We start from the raw sequence: 23671 nt of genomic DNA on the forward strand, positions 1-23671 counted from the left end.
AATCACACTTATGACTTAGTTGAGAAACCGTAAGGAAGAAAAGTTCTCAAGAATAAGTGGATATTCAAAGTCAAACATGAGGAGAATAATCCACATCCAAGGCACAAAGCTTGCCTTGTTGAGAAGGGATTTGGTCAAAGAAAAGGTATTGAGTTTGATGAAATTTTCTCTCCTGTAGTTAAGATGACTTCTATTAGGGTGGTATTGGGTTTGGCCGTAAGTATGAACCTTAAGGTTGAGCAAGTAGATGTCAAGACAACATTTCTTCATGGAGATCTTGAAGAAGATGTCTACATGGACCAGCCAGAGGGTTTTGAGGTTAAAGGCAAGGAACACCTGGTATGCAAGCTGAAAAAGAGTTTGTATGGGTTGAAGCAGGCACCGAAATAGTGGTACCACTACAACAGAACATGGTTTTAGCAGCGCCATACCCCATCGGTAAAGGTGCCTTTGAACGTGGCAAAGATCTGTTCTTTAACGCACCGATGGCGTTGCAAAGGCGTTGCTAAAAAGTCGTCTCAAATACTCAAAATGCAACGCCAAAAGTGGCATGGCAAATGTTCTTAGTTTGTTCTGCGGCGCTGTGGGCGCTGCTAATACACTAATTCCGTTGCTACTTCATTTATGAAAATTAAATTAATTGCAAAAAATTCAAACTATTTGCAACGCTTGGCGTGCATAAAAGAGAGGTTGTAACAACTAGGATGGCGTTGCAAAAAGTGATACATTTAGCTACACAACTAGAAGTCACAAAAGGCAACCTTTTGCTATACTATTTCCGTTCTTGAAAAGTTTAAATATTTGGCTACGGTCTTGCGGGAAGTTTGAATATTTAGTTGAACATTTGGCGTGGCAAAAGACGCCTATAAATTTAGCCACACACCAAGTGTGGCAAAAAATGTCTCTACGTTCACGGTAGAATCAAAGCTTTTAGCTACACTAAAATTGTTGCGAATGATATAAATTCGAGGAAAAACACCTGCGCTTTATTTGGGACGCATTTAACATTCAGATTATGCAATTCATACATATACCTATATATTTTCATTTACATAATCCTGCCCAAAACAATTTTTATATAACACATCTGTAATGCTAAATCATTCAATACAAAAGATCTTAAAGAATTCACATAACTATTTTTTGCAAAAAAACATCATCTCACATAATCTTAACAACGTTCAACTAAATTTAGACGAATTATTCAAAACTAAAATTCCACAAATAATGTCTATAACATGCTAATTTGAGTAGCATTCACTTGGAGCTTCTTCTTGATTCTACTACTTCTGGCGACCGACCAATCTGGCACAACAAATTAAAAAAAAAATCACTTAAGTAAATTTATTAGAAACATTAATAAACCTAAAATACACTCAAGTTGGCAATGTATGTGAAACTATGCACCTCCTATATGAGTAAATTGGTGCCCATGGCCAAAAACTTAGAAAGAACTTATCAAAGTTATAACTCGATCACATTCATGAAGACACAGATCAAATAAGAAGACAAAAATAGCCAAAAGCTAATAGATTTTGAACTAAATTGTACATGTAAATGCCAAACCATTAAAAAACCTTGTGTCATAAAGTTGTCACCAATGAAACAATAAAATAAGCAAGGCTAAACATCAAGTAAATCAAGCAAACAAGCTCAATTACAAAAAGCAGTTCCAACAGATGGTAGAGTCAGATGTAAAGGTATCGGGCGTGGGATGCTTCCTGTATTCTCAAAATAAAAGGTGGGTTTTCAGGTTTTGTTCTCTTGTCTATTTCTAGTATCTTTTCTTTTTTGGGTTCTAACTTGTCGATTGCTAATATGAAGTAGGGGCGACTTCTGTCTCTTGAGTCATTTTACAACCTTCAATCTTCCATGCAAAATGTAAAATTATAACAATTGGTTATTTTACAACCTTCAATCAAGCATGCAAAATGTCTAATTCTAACAATCCGGTTATTTTTTTCTTGGCAATATGCAAATAAAAGTATAAAACTTCGGTTTGAAGCCTTGTCAAACAATGTCTCCAAAAACTAGTTGTACATGCATTGTAGAATGTCCATACCTCAACATTATAAATGCCAATTTTCCCATCAAAGAGGGGCGATATCAACCACAGGATCTTTGGATACCGGTGAATATCAAAATTCCAGTTGGTTCGGGAGGTAATTCACATACTATCTGCACCAAATTTAATATAAAGCCAATATTGCGACATCGAAAAACTATAGCCAAGTCTTGGACAATAATGTTAACAAGAATCTAGGAGCACAAATGGTTGAATAACGAAGAGCCAAAAAGAAGTAGCACTAAATATGAGCGCCCGGTCAAAACATTCCCACCTCTCGAGATTGTATCCCGACAAAATAGTCCCATTGTCTTTTTGCACAAAGTTAGTAAAAAGAGTTGTCGATCGGACACCATGACATTCGCGATTACACAGGTGTAGAAAATAATTGGATAAATATGGTCAAGATGTTTTTATTTGAAACAAACACATCCAATTATATGAAGAGAACTTCGACATTGCCACGAAAATAGCTATTCAGATTTTGATTAAAACAAAGCACCCAAGTTTACCGCCAAGGAAAACACACATAATAAAAACTTAACTAACTTAAAAATATAAATGAAAGAAGAAAGAAAGCAAGAGAAATTTTGTATACATATATAGCCATCCAAGGTTAACTCTCATATCAATATGACGACAATATTTTCAAGACTTATTTTTTATAGTATAACTTTATTCCTAATCCTTTAAATTCCCTTTTCCCCAAATAAAAGCGGAATTGAACCCTAGACCTTGGGCCCAACCTCCCAAGTCCTTACCAAGTGGGCCAATTGGAATTAAATTAATTGGAAAAAATAAATAATAAAAATGAAACAGGTGATGTCTCATACCTTTTGTGTGGCCCACAAACTCCTTCCTTTGGTGATATTGTATTCCTCACATCCCAAAAGCCGTGGGTAAAGATCGGAGAAACATACCAAGCTAAGTACCACGAATCTTGAAAACCAGGTCATAGATAAGATAAATGTCAAGAGAAGCGTGCTATAAGAGAAGGTGAGCTATCGTCATCGGATGCAACAATGAGTTGTGTGGCAACATCCGTTCCACTGCAAAAGCGAGCACCGTCTTCGATTTGAATCCATAAAATTAATAATGACAAAAGATCACAACCAATCATGCAATGGAACATAAGATGAAAATTTGCCAAAGATATTTTCCAGTCCACAAGTTTGTATCTTGCGATCATTGGCTTTTGCCGCTTTAACTCCCAAACAACTGAAATACCAACGGTATAGCCATATTCAAAAATAAATAATATGCATTGAAACTAAACTGACACAGAGGAAAAAGAGTGAGAGTGAGAGTGAGTGTGAGAGAGAAGAAGATGTGTGAGTGAGAGTGAGTGTGAGAGAGAAGAAGATGTGTGAGTGTGTAAGCTGCTCAACCTTGTATGGCTTACAATGTATAGAGCCTTAAACCTCTTCTTCCCAGAAGAAGATGGCACCTCAAAACGAACAACAACAACAATCATCAAGCCAACACCGTCTCTATCTTCTTGATGCACTATACTGTGAAGAAGAACGTTTGGAAGAAGGAGAAGAGAGTGAGTGTGAGAATAGTAATGTTACTAATGAAACAACAAACCCAACTACTTTCTTATTAGAACAAGACTTGTTTTGGGAAGATGGAGAGCTTGTATCACTCTTTTCTAAAGAAAAAGAACCCCATCTTCTTATTAACACAAGTAACTTTGATATTGACTCAAGTCTTGTTTTAGCTCGTAAAGAAGCTGTTGAGTGGATGTTAAAAGTTGACGCACACTATGGTTTCTCTGCACTCACTGCAGTTCTTGCTGTTAATTATCTTGATAGATTCATGTCAAGCCTTCATTTTCAGAAAGATAAACCATGGATGACTCAACTTGCTGCTGTAGCTTGTCTTTCTATTGCTGCTAAGGTGGAAGAAACCCAAGTTCCCCTTCTCTTAGATCTGCAAGTGGAAGAAACAAAGTATGTGTTTGAAGCCAAAACTATTAGAGAATGGAGCTTCTGGTACTTTCTACTCTTCATTGGAGGATGAATCAAGTTACACCACTTTCATTTCTTGATCACATAATAAGGAGGCTTGGATTGAAGAATAATCTTCATTGGGAGTTTATGAAGAGATGTGAGCGTTTGCTTAAATACGTCATTCTTGATTCGAGGTCGTTTGTTATCTCCCTTCGTACTTTGCTTTACGCAACAATGCTGCATGTTATCAAGGAGGTTGAACCTTGTAATCCCACCGAGTATCGAGAACCGGCTTATGGATATCCTTAAAATCAATCAGGACAAAAATTTGGATGAGTCGCGATTACTCTTATCTTGGACTCTACCGGGGAGATATCAAGGAGAACCAGAATGTGAGCTGCACTTTTCGTAAGTGCAAGTATCGGTTTGAACACCGGCAGCCCAAATGGAGGTAATTGATCGTCTTTCACTCGATAGCTTTCGAGAGCGATTAGTGGGCAGCGATGAGTTCTTGATATCTTCTTCTCCAAAGTGTACGTTCAAGAAGAAGCGAGAATCCGGGAGCTCGGATACCCTTTGTCTTCTTTCAATGGTTTTTGTGGTCGATGTCATTACTAGTCCTCGTTAAGCACTCTTTCTTTTCTTATTATTTCTTATTCTACCAAAGATCCATGCTATTAAAATTGTGGTTTTCATCATATATGTTCTTCAAGTGCAAGTCAAATTTCACCATCTCTGCATTTCTAGCCAATCCTAATTCACATGTATGAGAAAAATTATTGGAAACTTCTCCCACCATCACCAGTTTTGGAGAATAAAGAAAAAGGAGATTGGAAAGCGAGATGTGTGGCATTTGACTTGGAAAAAATGAACGATGATGAGGAATGAACTATTTGATATAGTACACTATTATGTCTCGACCATTATTCTTATTTATGAAAACATGCATTAGTAAGAATTCAAAGAAAAAAAAAACCGACGACACACAATTATCAATATCTGAAATGATAATGTCTTCCCTTTCTCACCTATGGTACCATTATTAGAAGTGGATGCTAATATATGGTGGACCTTATGATTCCATGAAAAAATGAAACCTCTCCTTGCGCACGGATCCAACACTCTACACAATATTTCATTGTCAAATCGCAAGCGTTTCATCTCGACGATAATCATTTCGAAAAGGAGGAGAACTTCGGTTGGAACAACAGCATGTTCAACTTGAAGATCTTGATTCCATTAAAATTTACTAGAAGTAGCAGCGTTCATAAGCTAAGTTCATTTGACCTGGCGAAGTGGTAAACCTTTGAACAACTAATAATAGTTAAAAGCACTATGTGTAACAATAGTATCTGATGATAGGGTGATTCTGTTTCCACTAAAGCACTCTAGTTGCCTAAACAGAATTCCCAAAAAACCCCAAAACAAAAACACAAAACATAAAAAGACAAACAAAATGCCGAGCCTAGCTGAAAATTTCCCATATTGTACTTGAATGACATTCAATTTGAAAGTCCATATTTCTGAATGATACGGAAAATTTGTCATTCTTGTAGTCTCAGCGAATGGGGTGCGACTTAATAGGTATAGGAACAAACAAATTCTGGGTGTGGTGAACAGTAACATAACTCTCCTCTTTGCAAGTCGATTGGCGGAGGGACTTAAAAGGTATATCTGACAAAGTTTTGGGTGAAAAGGAATAAAAAGGACTGATGAGTAACAAAGGTGAAAAACACTCTCTCTCTCTCTGCTCTCTCTCTCTCTCTTCATTCTTGGGGTTCCTTCACTACTTGTTTATTTCATTCTCGTTTTCTTTACAAATTTGCTTTAAATTGGTTCTCCTTGAATTCTATAATAGATAGAATTTGGCGTTTTGTACATTTAGATCCAATAAGCAGTGTAGCTCTGCAAGTTAGTTTGTCGGGATTAGAAGATCTACCTAGGTTTAAGACATAAGGATATGGAAAAATTATACGAAACCCTCTAAGCCACTCCGGTAAAGCTCACTGCCATTAATATATAACTAACTAGATACTCCATTACATACAAAAGAGTCAAATAAGTTGAGCTTCAGACGGCAAAAATCGGACAAAGATGAAATTGTTGTCAATCTTACAGTGCATGCATCAATTGAGAAATAATGTTGTTTTGTTACCTTGAGTGGTGGGAAATGAGTAGGTTCTGCTTTGGATTTGCGGGTCCCAAATGCAGATTTCCCCTCAATGACACCGGATGCAAGAAGGTTTGTCAAATTGGTATTGAATTCGAGACCATGAACCTTTAGCCCAAAGGTAAGTAAAAGTGTGAGGAAATCAAGAGAGGATGATGTAGGCGGGGTTATGAAAAACTTACGGGGGCTGTATGCTTTGGAAAAGCGTCCAACAAGAGAGCGGTCAACATCTTGTGAACCTACGAGGGATAAACGTTTATTAATTGATTAATTATTATTAAGTAAGGAATGAATTTTGTAGTTGTTATTGAAGAAACCCTAAAAATGGATCCCGATATAACGAGAAAAACAATGGATGGATCGGTTGATGGTAATATAAAATCATAATAATAAAGGCATTGAGAGATAGACTACCGAATGAGAGAGAGGGGATTCCAAATGTTGATCTTTGCCATCGGCGAGACCACCGACAATGAGACCAAGGGAGAATTCTTGGGTGGTCCCGGATCCGCCTTGCCCCGTGAGAGAGCGGTTGAATCTAATTATGCGTGAAACAACATTCTTTTAATCGAAAAAAAAAATTGAAACTTTCAACAAACCCAAAATCAAAACTAACGTTTTTTCTGGTTTGTGGGAGATTACCTTAAAATCAAAACACTAATCCCAATCCTAGAACCCGAAAACAAAGTTTTTTTTTTTTTTTTTTTAATATGTAATATGAAAAAAAAAAAAATAGATTAAGAAATATGGAAAGCTTATATGAATTATCTTAAATGTAGAAGAAGACTACCTTAATTGAGGGAAGATTGAAGCCACCTAGCAATAGCAATATTTCTTTGAAGAAACTAAAGAGGGAGCGGCGGTTGGAGAGAAGAAGTGATTTTAGGGTTTTTTTTTTTTACATTTGTTATTTATATTTTTTTTAGTATTTTATTATTTTGTTCGAGCCAAAACCCAAAAGAAAGCCCGCCGAAGAAGGCTGTGAAAATTGAAAGAGTCCAATTGTGACGCTGATCGCCCTATGAACAAATATATACCAAATATTGAGAAACCGTAAATATTAAATCGACTAAAGCTTATAGCAATGAATACGGCATTGCAAATAATTCCATGTATTGTCGCAGCGACAACTGCGTTGCCAATGCTAAAATTCCTAAAAAAAATATTTGTTATTGTTTCTTAAAAATAATAAAAGCAAGCATTTGTCACGGTCTAGGCGTTGCATTATGTGAATGCAAGTAAGTCAGGCCTTATGGAACGGAAGACATTTAGCAGCGCCAGCTGGCGTTGCAATAGATGTGTTTTAGCAACAAATTTTTAGCATGGCAAAAGGGTGCGCTGCAAAAGAGCCCTTCTGTTGTAGTGTACATGAAGTTTGAGTAATTTATGGTGAAATATGGTTACATGAAGTCCGCTTCTAATCATTGTGTGTTTGTTCAGAAATTTCCAGATGGGGATTTCATAGTGCTCTTGTTGTATGTGGATGATATGTTGATAGTTGGCCAAAACATCAACAAGATATCCAAGTTGAAGAAACACTTGAGTAAGTCCTTTGAGATGAAGAATTTGGGTCAAGCAAAGTAGATATTTGGTATCTTGGATCACTTTCGTGATAAAAAGAGTAGGAAGTTGTGGCTTTCTCAAGAAAGCTACATTGAGAAGGTGTTGAAGAGATTCAACATAGATCAAGCGAAGCCAGTCAGTTGTCCGCTTGGTGGCCAATTCTGTATGATCAAAGATATGTATCCAAAGGGTGAGCATGAGAAGAAAGAAATGCAAAATATTCTTTATGCATCCATGATGGCCAACTTGATGTATGCAATGATGTGTACAAGATCGGATATTGCTTTCGCCATTGGTGTTGTAAGCCGATTTATGTCAAATCCATGTAAAGAGCATTGGGAAGGTATTAAGTAGGTATTGAGATATCTCAAGGGCACTTCCAAGGCGTGTTTGTGTTTTGGTGGAAGTAAGACCTTACTTGAAGGCAACACAGATGCAGACATGGCAAGTGATGTTGACTCTATGAAGTCCACTTTTGGTTATCTGTTTACTTTTGCAGGGGGAGCAGTTTCTTGGCAATCTAAGTTGCAAAAATGTGTTGCCCTCTCTACTATAGAAGCCGAGTATATTGCAGCCACTGAGTGTTGCAAAGAGATTCTATGGATAAAGAGGTGCTTCAATGAACTAGGGCTAAAGCAGAAATAGTTTGTGGTTCTGTGTGACAGTCAGAACGCCATCCATTTGAGCAAGAATTTGAGTTTTCATTCTAGATCCAAGCACATACATGTGCATTATCATTGGATTAGAGAAGTTATTGAAGAGAAACAATTATGTATTGAGAAGATCCATATCGACAAGAACAGGTTGGATATGATGACCAAAGTTTTGCCGAAAGGCAAGTTTGATGTTTGTTGTGCTACCGTAGGAATGGTAGCACACTCCTCCTGTTGATTCGGGAATGTGTGGAGACCCCCCCCCCCCAATTGGTTTCGGGAGGGGGAGATTGTTGGGGTCCCTCACCATGGGCTGGTACGACCTGGTGAGGTAGAACTAGTGTGAAGGCAAACGACCCCATGGTACTGTACCATTTGAGAAGAAGTGTGAGCGACCCGGCTGTGCCGTATGAACTTGATGCTGCTGGAATCGAGTTTTTGAACGATCTGCTCACATCGTGGTGTAATAAGCTTGAACGACTCGATTGTGTCGTTCGAAGTTGATTCTACTGGAATTGAGTCTCCACGGTCTGTGTAGACTGTTTGGAGCAACATCAGCCCGACCTCGATCACCATGTCATTCGGGACTTGATATTTTGACATGGGCATATCGTTTGGAACCGAAATTCACAGACGTATCAAAATTTTAGATTACTATAAAACCAAAAGTTAGGTTTTGAGTAAGTAGAGTCTTGAATAGAAACCCAATTTTGAGAGCAACCAAAATTAAGAGGAAACCCTTGCAAAGAGAAAAATCTTGTAAGGAGAGAAGAGTGATCTAGTAAGTTTGGAGAGACTTGAGAGGAATGATTGTAATATTTTTTCCCGCACTTATAAAAGTATTTGCTCTTATTTAAGGAGGCATCATTAGCCAAACCACATTACATCTTGTGTTTACATTGTGGTAAGTTAATTTATATTACTATTGCTTGTTTGTGATAGTTGTATCCATAGTTTAGGTTGTGGCTGTTGGTTGTAGTTAAAGTTTAGACTTTTTATTGGAGAAGTAGATTGTCTAAGTACAAGTTATCTTAGTGGGGATCGATTGGTATCAGTTTCGCCAACACACCTCTAAGTAAATGAAACTTTTCATGATCACTATGCTATTAACATGGACTATAGTGTCTATGACTGCATATGCACGACCGCTGACCACAGGTTCAACTCTCGCCACTTGACTACAATTTGAGGACTAGTACAAGTGTTGGGAATCTTGCTTTGATCGAGCTACGAGCATGTACTGGTGAAGTCATTCATTTCTTTCTCAATGGTGAAACATGCCTAGGACCCAGTTGTTGTCGAGCCATTTGGGTCACTGAGTAGTGAGCACAAATGTTGGCCTTCTATGTATGGTACACTTGGCTTCACCAAGAAGGAAGGCTTCACACTCCACGACTAGTACTATTGTGACTCCACAGACTTTAGTACTACACCATCAACATTGACCATTGAGTAAAATGAAATAATGTATAAGTCCCCGTTACCCTAATTAATTAAGTTCTATATGCATGTTTACGATTTTAAATTCTCCTCTAGCACTATTATTGTAAGTGTTTTTGTTATGGTCCCAGGGTCTTCTTTGTTACGTTTCTTATATTATTAATGTTTTGGTCCAAGTCTTGAGTTTTTGGAGAATATCGTGTCCGACGCTCTATGGTATACCTTAGCCCGCAATGTAGTGACATTCCCATCATTCTATATATTGCTATGATGCTTTTAGTGTTTTAAATTCATGAAATATGTTGAATGCAACTTAGATGGTAAATGTGAATTAGTTGTAATTTGATTAAGAGAGGCCGCATCTTGTATCAAGCCATAAGAGCTATTTGATGCACTCTTATTTCTTAATGCACATATGAGAATTTAAAGAAGTCTGAAAAAATATGGTGCAAATAATTGTTTCCCAAAGAGGGATCTATGGCTCGAATTGAGTTGTTTCCACACCACCATTTATTTATTCTTCTATCGTGCCTGTGATGTGGCCTACACCTACTGAGAGACACCGTATGTTAGTTTTATATAAGGTTAGCTAGGAACAGATCAATGCTTACTGACATACACTATTTCTTCTATATAACATTAACCAGACCTGTGCTTTAGAATAAACTAGATTACTATAACTATTTCTAAAACTAACTAACTAACTAATTGAGAGAGAGAGAGAGAGAGAGAGAGAGATTTGGCTACAAGGCCTCAAGTGAATTGGCCACAAAGGAATTGACCCCTTTATTGAGAACACCACCCCTCCTATTTATAGTTACAAATAGGGATGATTTAGAAGTTGTATGATAATTTGTTGTGTGAAGATGTATGGTAACAAATTGATATGCATGCAAAGAAAAGTTGTGGATCGGATGATTTAGAAGATCAATTGTGTTAGTTGAGAAGTTTTTTTGCATAATGTGTTTGAACATAATAAAGTAAAATAACAAATGGGGATGATTTAGAAGATGTATGATAGTTTGTTGTGTGAAGATGTATGGTAACAAATCGATATGCATGCAAAAAAAAGTTGTGGATCGGATGATTTAGAAGATCAATTGTGTTAGTTGAGAAGTTTTTTTGCATGATGTGTTTGAAAATAATCGAGTAAACTAACAAATGAGGATGATTTAGAAGATGTATGATAAGTTGTTGTGTGAATATGTATGGTAACGAATCGATATGCATGCAAAGAAAAGTTGCAGATGATTTAGAAGATGTATGATAACCAAAACTGACAAAAAAATTTTTTTTTGCCTTTCAAAAAAAAAAAAAAAAAAAAAAAAAATTGTCAGTTTTCATTTTCTTCTTCGGCATCTATTTTAAGGGCATCTTCCTCAAATCGTAGGACATCATTATGAAAAGGAAGACTTTTAGTTTGTCTGAAAATGATAAAAAAGAATGAGGATTGTGGAAGGGCGAAGGAGAAACCTTTAAAATGGTTGAATACATGGAAAACATCCGTAGTAAGGTTTCTCCGGAGAGAAATCAATTTCTCAGAGCATGGAGGATGCATAATTTGCCGAAATGGCTCTGGCACATTGGGGGTCATCACTTCTCAGAGCTAGTTACAATTCTAAAAAAGAGGAGACTCGAACATAAAAAAAAAACGAATGACTAGATCTAGGTAATTTTTTTAATATTTATTCTATGTTAGTTGAGAAGTTTTTTTGCATGATGTGTGTTTCGACCAAATATGATCAAAACACTAAGTGGTGACGAAAGAGATGAATAACGTAGAAAAGTAGTGAGAAAAGTGATGGTGATCGAGAGAATGATGAGACTATACCTTTCGGTTGCCTATTTACCCAAATTATCGATGAGATCAAGTCTCAAGAACGTAGTTCTATATGAAAAATAGTTTGGTATTTATATAGGTATAGTAGAGACTCCATGTAGCTCAAGTATTCTTGTAGCTTAAGTAATTGTAATTGAATATAACTCTCAACTGATAATTATCTTTTTGATAAGAAACGAATCTGTACATAAATCAATGTACGTTAGTGGCAAGCCATGTGGCTAAGGTTCAACCTTAGACACATAAGTTAATGGGCCTGTACATTGATCCATGGTATTCCAAATTGGGCTTTAGCCCTGTCGATTAAACGAATAAAAATAGAAACCCCTACATAATGGACGTTTGCCACGTAGGTGGGGGTCGAAACACCGCCCCCTCTTTTGCATGCGAACAAAGTTCATATGGCAAAGAAGAGAAGAAAAATCAAGGAAAAACATGGAATAAGAAAAGAGTGAGCGGAATGTATAACAAAGTGTCGTATGAAAAAAAATCGTAAATTATTGTGAACAAAATAATGTCAAACTAACTTATATGGGATGCAATGTAGTTAAATGAAAGATGGTTGAAATGAGAATTGAAATGGGTGGCACAGAAAAAATTTAAAAAGAAATTGATGGCAAAAACTGTACTGAAATAATTACGTAATAATAATAAAATTGATTTTGACTACTCATGCCGGTGGAAGATTTATATTAGGATTAGACAATTAAAATTAAATGTAAGGGCAGTTTAGTAATAATAGGAAGAAAAGGAAGTTAAATACGAATTGGATTCGAATGTGAAGACTTGAGCAACTAAAATTGGGTGCCAACTTCGGATTAGATAAGAATTCGGATTAGATAAGAATCTAACCAGCAATATAAAACTAGCACTACTAAAAAAAGGGCGTTTTATGACAATTTTTAGCTGTCATGAAATACATATCATGACACTTTCTGATTGAAAATCTAGCCGTCATTACTGAGGGTGTCATAAAAAGTCAACCAAAACCGTCATTAAATTTATGACGGTTCATAGAAAGATGTCTTAGAAGGTCCTCCCATTATGACATATATTAGTCTTTAAAATGTCATAGTAGGTAAGTTTTATTATGACACCTCATATATAACCGTCATTAATTATAGTTAGAACCGTCAAGAAATTAACAATATTTTCTAACAGTTCACGTCAGAACCATCATGAAATGCCAATTGACTAATGTGGAACCGTCATGAAATGCCCATTGACTACTGTTGAACTGTCATGAAATGCCCATTGACTATTGTAAAACCGTCATGAAATGCCTATCAACTACTACAAAACCGTCATTTTATGGAAGAAAAATACGTCAACAAATAGTTTACACTGTAACAGTTCTTCTACAATCGTCATCTATTTTTTTTTTTAATTTATATTATATATATTTTTTATTATATTTTTCCTGTAAAAAATACTGCATAATAGCCTGTAATTCAATTCCTACCTAATAACCTGTAATTCAATTCCTAATCTGTAAACTTATTTCGCCAATAAAACAGCTATAAAATTCTCAAAAATAAAATTAAAACATCCACAATAACTTCAACCCATGTATTTTCAAACCATTCGGAAACACTTATTCCTTACATCAATTTATCATTTATCCAACATCACTGAAAAATGCTAGATACATTTATTTGATAGCACATTCAACCAAACTAAAAGTCATTCTAATAAACTCCATCATCAACAAATTAAATATTATCCATCCATCGATCGAACGTTGTTAAACCTAAGAAACAAATAAAGTAAAGAAACATTATTAGTAAATTTGCCACTGACCAAAGCGGACTATTTTATATAAGCATGGCGATAACAATGCGATGGGACCTAGTTCTCTCAACGGAAGAAAAATAAATGAAAATACCTACAATGCAAATGGGATGTGATTCAAGATATACACTACTACATTTAAAGTCATCCCATACCTCAAAAGTAGCAAACAAAATAAAACAAAATACTATTATCGCAATACATACTCATACCTTTGGCTTGGCGAGATAAATCGTTCGATAAAGTCAATAAACTCCATACGAATTTCAATAAGCTCAGCATTGGTATAGGTGATAGTGTTGGCCAGCTCCATTAGCTACACGAGTACGTCAAGTCAACAAAGAATTTAATATATATGATATACGTTTACAAGAAAAAATTACATAGATATTTTAGAATATATTAACAAGAAAGACTTGCTAACCTTTGTCTTAATTGATTGACTAGGATCCATCATAAAATGTCTCATGAACCGCAAGACATAATATCCACACTCGTATCCTCCTGGTTGAATTGGGCACTACACGAAAACATAAACAAATTGTCAAAACACATTCAATACACTAAGTAAATCTTTCACATTCAAGTATTGTATATTTACCTTGACATAGTCCCACTCTGGTTCCACTCTTTTTCCTTCACTTAATGCTAATGTCTTCATCCCACTAAAAAACAAACTTTACAATTAAGTTACAAGTTGTTTGCATATATGACATACAAAATAAAAATAAGATTAATCAACTCACGTGTTCACCATGCATCTTAGTTTTATATCAGGGACACCTCCAGTTGAATCAAGAAAATATACTTTTTTTGCACTTACGTCAATAATTACCAAAACCCAATGGATCCTATACAACCATATATAGGAGTTAAGAAAGTACAATAAATAAAAATAAAATGAGAATGCATATATGTTAAATAACATGACCAACAAGCATACCCCGAATTGTACGGAAGAAAAATAATTTGGTCTCCTTGTCTTGCCATTAATCTATTTGAAACCAGACGATTCATCTCTTTTTTGTCTGCATACAAGTTGAAATCGCCAGGATAACAGAATCCAAACCTCTGTCGAGAACTTTCGTATTTCTCATACAAATATCTAAAAGAAAAGTATACTACCATTAGTACGACATGTACGCATAAATTAAACAACTCATCTCTTAAAAATAAAATCCAAGATTCCACTCACCGGATATATACTACAATGCAATTGGCATTCAACATTTGCTTATGACAAATATCCATTATTTCATCTTTTGCAATATAAAACTGCAGTTCAAGCTCAAAAATCCTCATGTCCATTTCACTTATATGATTTCCCTTCATTATATTGCCGACCAAAACCGCAAATTCTTCAAATATAATTTTGTCATGCTCATCACATTGAGCCTCATTTTTCTATAAAAATAAATAAATAAACAATGAATAATAAATACAAATAGGTGCTAATTTATATAAATATTGATAGAAAAATATAATAGAATCGTTTTACCTTATTATCAAGTATGACAAAGTCACGAGGAGGCCAAAACCACGTGGTACCCGACTGCACCACCTACCCCTCGGTAATGTCATCATCAGGAATTGGTCTTGGTAGAAGAGCAATCGCTGAAATTGCACGTATTATTTGTACACGCACATAGCCTTCACCCATTCTATCATTATGCATCTTGTCATCCGGTCCAAATCCCTCAATTATACAAGCATCAGCAACAACATTGCTTTTGGACCCCAAAGCAAGTTTACACTTTAAAACAACCACAAACATTAAAATAATTATAAATTATAAATTCTAGTGAGTACCATGATTAATGAGTTTAGAAATTAGAAATTTTACCTTCTCATTTCCTGATTTAGGTTTAGAGATTGGCATAACACTTTTGGCTTTATTAGCACCATTATCATTGCCTTTTGATCTGGCTTTAGCACCATTATCATTGTCTTTTGATCCCACAGCCTAACAAACATTATAAGGACAATTTTAATAGATATTTATAAACTATATATAACTATCACTTTTAGTTAATATCAAAATGACAGGTACCTGCTTGTTTCCTAACATAGGTTTTGAGATAGCCAAATTGTCAAATACCACAAAGTCACTTGGCCAAGCCACGTGGTAGCCAACTGCACCTCCTACGGTGGTAATATCATCATCCGGAATCGGTCTTGGCAGAAGAGAATTTGCCAAAATTGCGCGTTATGATTTGTACACGCATAGCCTTCCCCATTTTAACATTATGGATATTGTCATCCGGTCCGAACCCCTCAATTAGACTAGCATCCGCAACAATATTGTTTTGGACCCCAAAGCCCGACTTTTACACTTTTGAAACAACAAAACAATTGAGTATAACATTATTGGTAGCACTACACCATAACATTGAATTTGCAACATATAGTAAAATTGATTGCTAACACTTATTCATCCGTTATAATGTTTGTCACACAAGTTTTATGTTAGAAATATTACCAACCGTTACCTATTCTGTAGGCAAATACTTGATTTATTTCCTAACATATACCCAATATTATGTGACGGATAATAAAGTGTGACGTATTGAAAAAATAAAAAAAAAAATTGAAAACAAATGAAAATGGGTGAAAATGGGGAATGTTTTCATTCTCTTGTACTTTCATTGCATATATAGGAACTAGGACGGATAAGAGTACGGTAAGCTAAGCTATTGTCATTTTTTCCATCTTTTAAAGCTCTGTATTTTTTGATAATGACACACCATCATGCTTGTTTCCTATCTATAATTAAGTTAAAATTCCCTTGAAGATAAATTATATTTTGAAAATTTTCATCTCCATGTTTTAGTAACCCCTTTTTTTTTGTACCTACCCCTTAACTTTCTGTAAAAGTGTCTATATAAGTATTTAGAATATTGTGCTACTAACTATTTGTAAGTATGTTTCAGCGGCATATATTTGCAAATCCACCTACATCCTAGTGTTAGTAGCGTCACGAGTGTCACGTTACTCCCATCTTTACTGTGAATATTGTGTATTTTAATCTGTTCTATTAATATTAACTAATATCTTTCTAAGCCACAAATAAAGCCTTTGGCACGTGAGCTCTATTGATACTTTTGTGAGCTGCTCAAGTAGGTTTGGTGGCTAATTTGATGAATATTCTAGTGTATACTTTTAAGTTTCTTAAGACAGCGTGTACAAGTTGATCCTGGTACACGCTGTGGTTTCAACAGTCATGCACACTAACCATATCACATCATGTGCACTCTCTCTCTCGATTATAGAAACTCGGATGGGAACAATAGTACACTATTCATCACTTGGGTAAAACCCTATGTAAGAGTATCCGGGCTATACTAACGGTTCCAACCTCGGATAAACTCATTTATGTCGGGGTTGACATCTGAAAAAAAAGTTGTGTCGGACCAATGAAAAGCGTAAATGTTTACAAGGCTCACACTCCATACTCCTAATGACATAATAGATATTGGCATATCACTTTTGAGTTTATCACCGTTGTAAAAACATTTACCTTCCTATGCCTCTCTAACTCATTAGTAAAAAAAAAAACTATTACACCTTTTTGCCCGACTTATGTTGAAGAGACCACTTTGCTATTAAGTTTAGCAACACTACTTGTTCTTCAAGCCCACATCCTAAGAGACATAACAATGAATTTAAAATCAACAATCTTTTAAGTAACATTTAAAGATTGCACGTTAAATAACATATATCTGCTCATTTCCTAATTTTTGTTTAGAGACTGCCTCATCACTTTTAGATTTAGCACCACTAATTGCCTACACACATATTGAACAAGTTAATTCAAAACTGAAAAAATATTTACATTGAGTAGCCATTTATTTAAAGTAATACCTTTCTCGACTTCTTTCTCGAATTCACACCCAATGCTCTCTCAAGACATTTATTAATTGTCTTGTTGTTAGTGCCAGAAGATAATACATCATCATTTGGACTTTCCATTAAACTTTTTACTATTATTCTTGGAACCATTGGAGGCAACTTTCTCTATGTGTTGCGAGCTAATCACTCCTTGTAAGGTCTCCAACTCTCTCACTCTTTCCTTTAATGCCTGGTTTTCTTCTTCTTTCTTACGGATCGTGGACTCCATCTCTGCTCTATGTGCTTTTGATCCCCGTTTTTAGGAGATTAAAGTAAGTAGTTGGAGTGACATATTTCCCTCCTGCTCTAACCCTGCCACAATGTTAAGGTCCCCAATGCCTTCGTAAGAACATCATCGCTTCCTTGGGTTACTAACTTCCCTTCAGCCTCTTCCTTTTTTAGTTGTTCCTGCGAAAACATTCTCTCTTCTTAAGCAAGGTAGATCATACATTTACTGAGAAAGAAAATATCAACCCATCATTCTCAATGTGTGTTTTCTTAGTGAGTGTAGCTAACTGGTGGACTGGCCATGCCTAATTGGGACGGTTGACGGCTTGTCATGGGCTGACTGGTGGACTGCCAATGCTTTTTGGACCTGTTAAGTATTGCGGGTGGACATGAATGGTATGGACATGGTCTGTTGAAGCTTGATATTGATTTGTAAAGGACTGAACAGGGTCCGACATGGGCTGGAAGACTAAACAAGGTCTGACATTGGCTGGAACAGGCCTGTGGGGTGCTGAACATATTCTGACATGGGCAGGAAGACTAAACAAGGTCTGACATGGGCTGGAACAGGCCTATAGCCTAGATTAGTTCGATCAGTAACAAGATTTTTACCATAATTAGGAACGGGAACCTGCCTATTCTACACCCTCTCCTGGCTCTCCAAATGATTCTGTTTCTCTGGCCACTGCTTCCCATTTGACAGAAATGGAAGGCTTTTTCCGAGCGGCTCATGAATTCTTGGAAAAAGAGGGAGTGATCCAATGGATCAATGAATAGATAGAGTCAACCTATTCCAGCCATCCTTGCCAGGTCCCATTGCCTATATTTTCCGTGATGGCCTAGCCGCTGACCTCATTCCATCCGGAACCGGAAGAAGAGAGGAGGAGGCGATTAGAAGAAGTGAGTAACGCCTCGCTTCTTTGGGGTCGCGAGGTCCGCGTCTCGATTAAATAGGTTGAAAGCACTGTGATTAGTGGCAGTGCTAAAATGATAAAAAAGGAAGGCGAGCTTGCTTCTTATTCCCGTGTTCGATCTCTTCCATCTCTGCCCCGCTTCCATGTGGGCAGAGACCCCTGTAGAGAATGAAGAGGGGATTGAAATACCCGGTGAAGATTCCCCCGATTAACCCAGAGATGGGCGCCTAGAATCTACTTCTATCACACCCAACTCGTCACGCTTGCGTTATGTGATATTCTATTCTATATTGACTTTCTTCCTCGTATACTTTAGTTACTTAAGTGAGTCTCTTAGGAGAAAACCTATTATCCTTATTTGAATTATGCCATCACTCTATTTAGTAATTTTTTCCATTCTGGAAAGAATGAAATGAATAGGACCAGCCTTTCGTAAAAGCACCTTTTGGGTCGGTTTTGATTGGGCTTACTCGATAGAGTCCGCTTTGTTCACGGGAAGCTTATTCTGGTTGATACGATTACTGAGCGAGCAAAAGAAAGAAAGGAATTGAATCATAAGAAAGGGACGGGGACACAGTCTTGCTATATCTGTCCATGGAATCCATCAGTTAAAGAAAAGACAGGAGCGGGACGGGGTTTGGTACGCTCTTCTCGGCTCTAGCTCGGCTCCATATCAATCCGGTATAGCCCGTTCGGCTACGCCTCTGACGCGGACGGAAAGAGGAGGCCTTTGCTCTATCTGCTGCTTCCTCTTCCCAGGAATGAACAATAGGATAAACAAGAAATCAAACAAACAAAATTCTTTCTTTTTTTTAGATCGTGCCTTGAGGCCCTGCGATGGATGGAGATGCCCGGTGAACTATATTCAAAACGCAATAGCTGCCGCGCGAAAGCAGGACTTATATTCATAGTAGTGCATGCGCGAAGCCAGACTGATGAACCTTGGCTGATTCCCGCTCTAACATATGGAAAGGAAAGAAGCTTCCCCCCTGATCATCTTATTTCATTCTTCTGGCCTTTGGGAATCGCTAGCAGGATTGTTCCAGAAGAAATGAAACAAAAGATACGGTAGAACTAGGACAGTTATTGTATGAGGTCTACCCAATGCACAGGACCGATCCTTCCTCCACACATGAGGATAGGGTCGAAGCGAGGAGGTCAGGCTAGTGACATCAGCTATCGGCTATTGGCCTTTGTGAAAGTTTCTCATCAATATGTTTTATCCCTTTCCAAGCCTTCCTCTCCTCTGACTTCCTTACCTATAGGATAAGACAAAAAGATCGTCCCGTGCGTCTTTCTCATGGTGGGAACAGAACAACAGGGAAAGACCCGGCCGACCTGCCCAGGGCTCGAGGGCGAGCCATACGAGAGTGAGTCGAAAGGCTGGAGTTTCCGTATTTAAGTTTCCTCGCTTTGGAGAATGATTTTCTAATCCGTAGTTTCGTGTCTGACTTGAGAAAGGCTGGTAACTCATTCCACTTCTGGAGGGCGGTGCTTCCCAAACACGAGTTTTTTCACCTTCTACGGGGATATGGTCTCTATCGTCCGGTCTTGACCTAACATCCAGCGACACGGGACCAATACCTAGTTTTTACCCATAACCTTGTCTCTGCAGCATTGGAACCAAGATCGGGCTTGGCATAGTTGCGATCTGAGAAGTTTCCCGTGGGCAGATTCAATCGCTGATGAGAGGCCATCCCTCCCCCAATGGCTCTGAACTTCTTCCTAGCACCTACCGGGGTAGCGGCTCATTTATTAAAAAACGGGACTCGCCGATTAAGTGTGGATCTCCGGGCTTTGGAAACACGCAAAAGAAAATTCTATATAATGGATGGGCTTAATTTTTCATTTATATAAACATCGTTCCTCTTCCATTGGTACCAGTTAAGGAGAGGTACATAGTGACTCCACCGATAGGAGCAACAGTGGCGGCATGGGCGGGAAGACTGAACAAGGTCTGACATGAACTAGAACATTAGTACTTTACTCTATTACCCATGCTAGCATAGCTCAAAACTTACAATTTTTTCTGCCACCTTCCTTATATCATCGTTAAAGTATTTGCCACTCTTGTTCTCGAGGCTAAAAAGCCACAAAACCCGACTCTATCATCCTCATCAAACGATTCTCCCAACTCTTCTTGCTATAATGAGATATACAAAAAAAAAATCAATTTAGTTATGAAGTATTTGATATGGTTTACTATATACATTAAGATTTTAAAAAGTTGTACAAGTCCTCACCATCTTATCTATCAAGCCAGCATATCCAAGCCTGCTAACTCGGTGATTATACTTACCCTTTGCCCTTCGTGCAGATTGTAACTTACTCTTCTCCTAATAGATAAAAAAAAATTATTAATTTAAATAGAACAATATACCTATTTAAATGTCTCACACATACCTGGAACTCTTCTGTTAATCTCGATTTCACAAATGCATCCCAGTCAGCTTTTTTAATTAGCTTATACTTTGCAGGTGGTTTTGAGAGTGCCTCGGGATCATCTTTAAATGGCATAATATATTTGACAGTCAGCATATTCTTGAAGGTCCTCCATCTAACTCCAAACGATTTCAAAACTGACTTCCTATACGATATCTATATCGAATCTTATCCGGGTCCGCGAATAAAAACCGAATCAAGTTACAAGCAAGATAAGAAACAACAGGAAAATAAAAATTCAAAATTCAAAATTCAAAATAAATTACCAAGATGCCAGCCCATAATAGTTTTAAAAGTTAAGGTGGTGCTTTTCGTCCACTTTTGAAAAGCACTTAGGGGAATCGGACTCCTCCAAGAGCATCTTCCCAACCGAAAAAGCTTATTACAAACTTTTTGACCTATAGGCCTACCTTTCCCATCAAAGTGAACTCTTATGATGATACCATCCCAATCACCGGAAAAGACAATGCATTCTGATTCGCCTCTCCTTTCTACCCTAGTACTTATAGGTGTTTCGTCTTGGAATGGACAACCTCATCCTCGGAATGAACAACCTCATCTTCGGAATGGACAACCTCATCCTCGGAATGAACAACCTCTTCCGATCCATGGCTAGGCTAAGCTGAAAAATATAAGCATTTTGGACATTAATTAGTATTATATGAGATGATATATATAATATATATATAATATAAAAACAAATATATATATAAACACCTAGTAATAGCAAATGCACACCAAGCAAATTGTATTTCTTGTAAATAAGTTTTGAATCAAAAAGAGAACAAGCGGTGGTGTCATAACCTAATAATATTGTATTGCCAAGTGTTTTACGTTTTCTTTGTATAACTGGAACCATCAAATGCTACTATTCAAATTTCAGGTTGTTTCTCTCCTTATGATGAATGCAAGGTTTCTGACAAGCTAAGCGCTCAAATCTTCTCTGGCGTCCTGGCGTTTGTCATGGGCGTTGTCACTATGATCAGATTGACTCGCAACATACCAAAGAAGCTCACTGATGCCAACCTCTATTCCAGCACTATTGACTCTGTAGACCACAACATTAAGCGCCAACTACCCCACCAGTTACCTGGACCTACCATATCCGCCGCTAAATACATGTCTGTCATGAAGTGCATGGTGACACTGAAGAAGGTCACCGTTCTCAAACAAAAAACCAGCTACAATGCCTGGCGAGAAAGAGGAAATGCTGAATCTTTAACGTGAAAACGTGTCGATGCCCTAGAACAAGAACTCATGGCAACCAAAAGTTTTATAGACTCATGGTTTTTGAATTTGAAATACTAACACCTGCTCTACTCTTCTTGATTGCTAGAACTCATTGTATGTATTTGGCCCAAGGTAACAGCTACTAGCTAGTGGCACATTCAAGGAAAAACGCGTCGAATGCTTTTTATTGCACCGATTATTCTTGTTTTTTTTCGCAGGCTCACGGAGGATGCCCCTGTCCGTGAGAAGGAACTTGAAGCCTATGTAGATAAAAAGAAGAAGAAGAACAACAAGTTGAAGAAACTTTTGGTATGTATGATAGCAAGTTCAATGCTTAGTGATTGTGTAACATGTCATCTCACTTAACGGTTTTTCCCCTTACACTTCCTTCTTTTACTCATCAGAATCAGAATCATTTCCGCTAGTGAAGGGCTAGGTGACATGGTTGGATTCTCGAATAGCGAGGTCTAAATTCAGGAAACTTGTCACTTGAGTGATTTCAGCTCTTGAGAGCCATGCAAATCAACTTGTTAACACACTTCATTCAAGGAAAACCTTATGTAAATGTTTTGGTAAAACACACTTGTTTGTCATTCTTTTCAACTTGCCATTCTTTTTTGGCGAGCGTGGCCATTATATATCCACGTATTTTTTTTGTGCAAATTCTTTTCAACAGAATACCACAGTATCAAAGTAGCTAACAAAGGGATCCCAAGTACCATAATACTATAGTTCTTTGAGGCGTGCCTCAGTTCAAACTCCCTAAATTGTATTGGTCAACAACAAGACTGCTAGTTCAAGTGAAATAGTAGCTACTGCACTTCATGATAACTGCAGAGCTGTTCTTGATGGGGAGAAGACTTTTCGATGGGTCTAATTCAATCAGTATTCAACTTAATGATGGATCGGGTGTGGTAGTCACCTGTTGGGAAGTATGTAACGCCAAATCATATGGACATCAATGGAAATGGAATAGAACCAGATTATCATCAGATCCCCGACTAGGGACGAAGTTGTAAAACATTTATTGCAAAGCCATACCCGAAGGAATGGATCATCACAGGTTTTCTACACTAGTTTCCTAGTGAGATAATGGTTTGAGGATTATGAGAACTTTTGACGTAATGCGCCCTCCCGCAATGGCTATCTCCCCATTATTTTCCCTCGAAGGGGACCAAGATGTAGTGATGGGATTGAACTTGGTCAGTTACTGATTCTTCCTACTCATGTTGCAATAAGTGCCCATCATCCATTTTAGGGCAAAGAAGCAACAAAAATACCGATTTTAAGAAAGAAAGAAACATTTATCAGACTAACAACTGATGCAGCAAAACTGCAAAAGGGAACTGTGTAGACAAGATATGAAGGTAGGCTCTGTTGACTAATTGGCCCGGGTTTGAAAATGTATAACAAGCTTCTTTTACCTGTTGGCTGTCTGTCATTAGGCTTGGAATTCTACAGTATAGAAGATGTTATAAGTGATTGACAGATTCTG

The 23671-nt window shown here is 37.2% G+C and overlaps 3 protein-coding genes and 1 pseudogene across 3 annotated transcripts; 1 reads left to right on the forward strand and 3 right to left on the reverse strand.

The window, feature by feature from the left end:
• Window positions 1-3505: 3505 nt before the first annotated feature.
• On the forward strand, window positions 3506-5695 carry LOC147488555 (cyclin-D3-1 pseudogene; annotated as a pseudogene).
• Window positions 5696-13664: 7969 nt separating this feature from the next.
• On the reverse strand, window positions 13665-14871 carry LOC147488556 (ubiquitin-like-specific protease ESD4). The gene is made up of 6 exons (XM_086574412.1): window positions 14670-14871; window positions 14418-14579; window positions 14221-14325; window positions 14076-14139; window positions 13899-13994; window positions 13665-13790 (listed from the first exon to the last, which is right to left on the reverse strand). Exons 1-6 carry the CDS (start codon window positions 14804-14806, stop codon window positions 13665-13667), a joined length of 690 nt encoding a protein of 229 aa, XP_086430538.1. The 5' UTR covers window positions 14807-14871.
• Window positions 14872-15035: 164 nt separating this feature from the next.
• Window positions 15036-15671, reverse strand: LOC147488557 (uncharacterized). Its single transcript, XM_086574413.1, has 3 exons — window positions 15525-15671; window positions 15318-15437; window positions 15036-15227 (listed from the first exon to the last, which is right to left on the reverse strand). The coding sequence occupies exons 1-3, from the start codon at window positions 15540-15542 to the stop codon at window positions 15036-15038; spliced, it is 330 nt and encodes a 109-aa protein (XP_086430539.1). The 5' UTR covers window positions 15543-15671.
• A 4874-nt stretch (window positions 15672-20545) lies between these two features.
• On the reverse strand, window positions 20546-21088 carry LOC147488558 (uncharacterized). The gene is made up of 3 exons (XM_086574415.1): window positions 20908-21088; window positions 20748-20840; window positions 20546-20647 (listed from the first exon to the last, which is right to left on the reverse strand). Exons 1-3 carry the CDS (start codon window positions 21040-21042, stop codon window positions 20546-20548), a joined length of 330 nt encoding a protein of 109 aa, XP_086430541.1. The 5' UTR covers window positions 21043-21088.
• Window positions 21089-23671: the final 2583 nt, after the last annotated feature.

Source organism: Coptis chinensis, chromosome 7 (assembly GCF_015680905.1).
Source record: "Coptis chinensis isolate HL-2020 chromosome 7, ASM1568090v1, whole genome shotgun sequence".
NCBI classification, from domain to species: Eukaryota; Viridiplantae; Streptophyta; class Magnoliopsida; order Ranunculales; family Ranunculaceae; genus Coptis; species Coptis chinensis.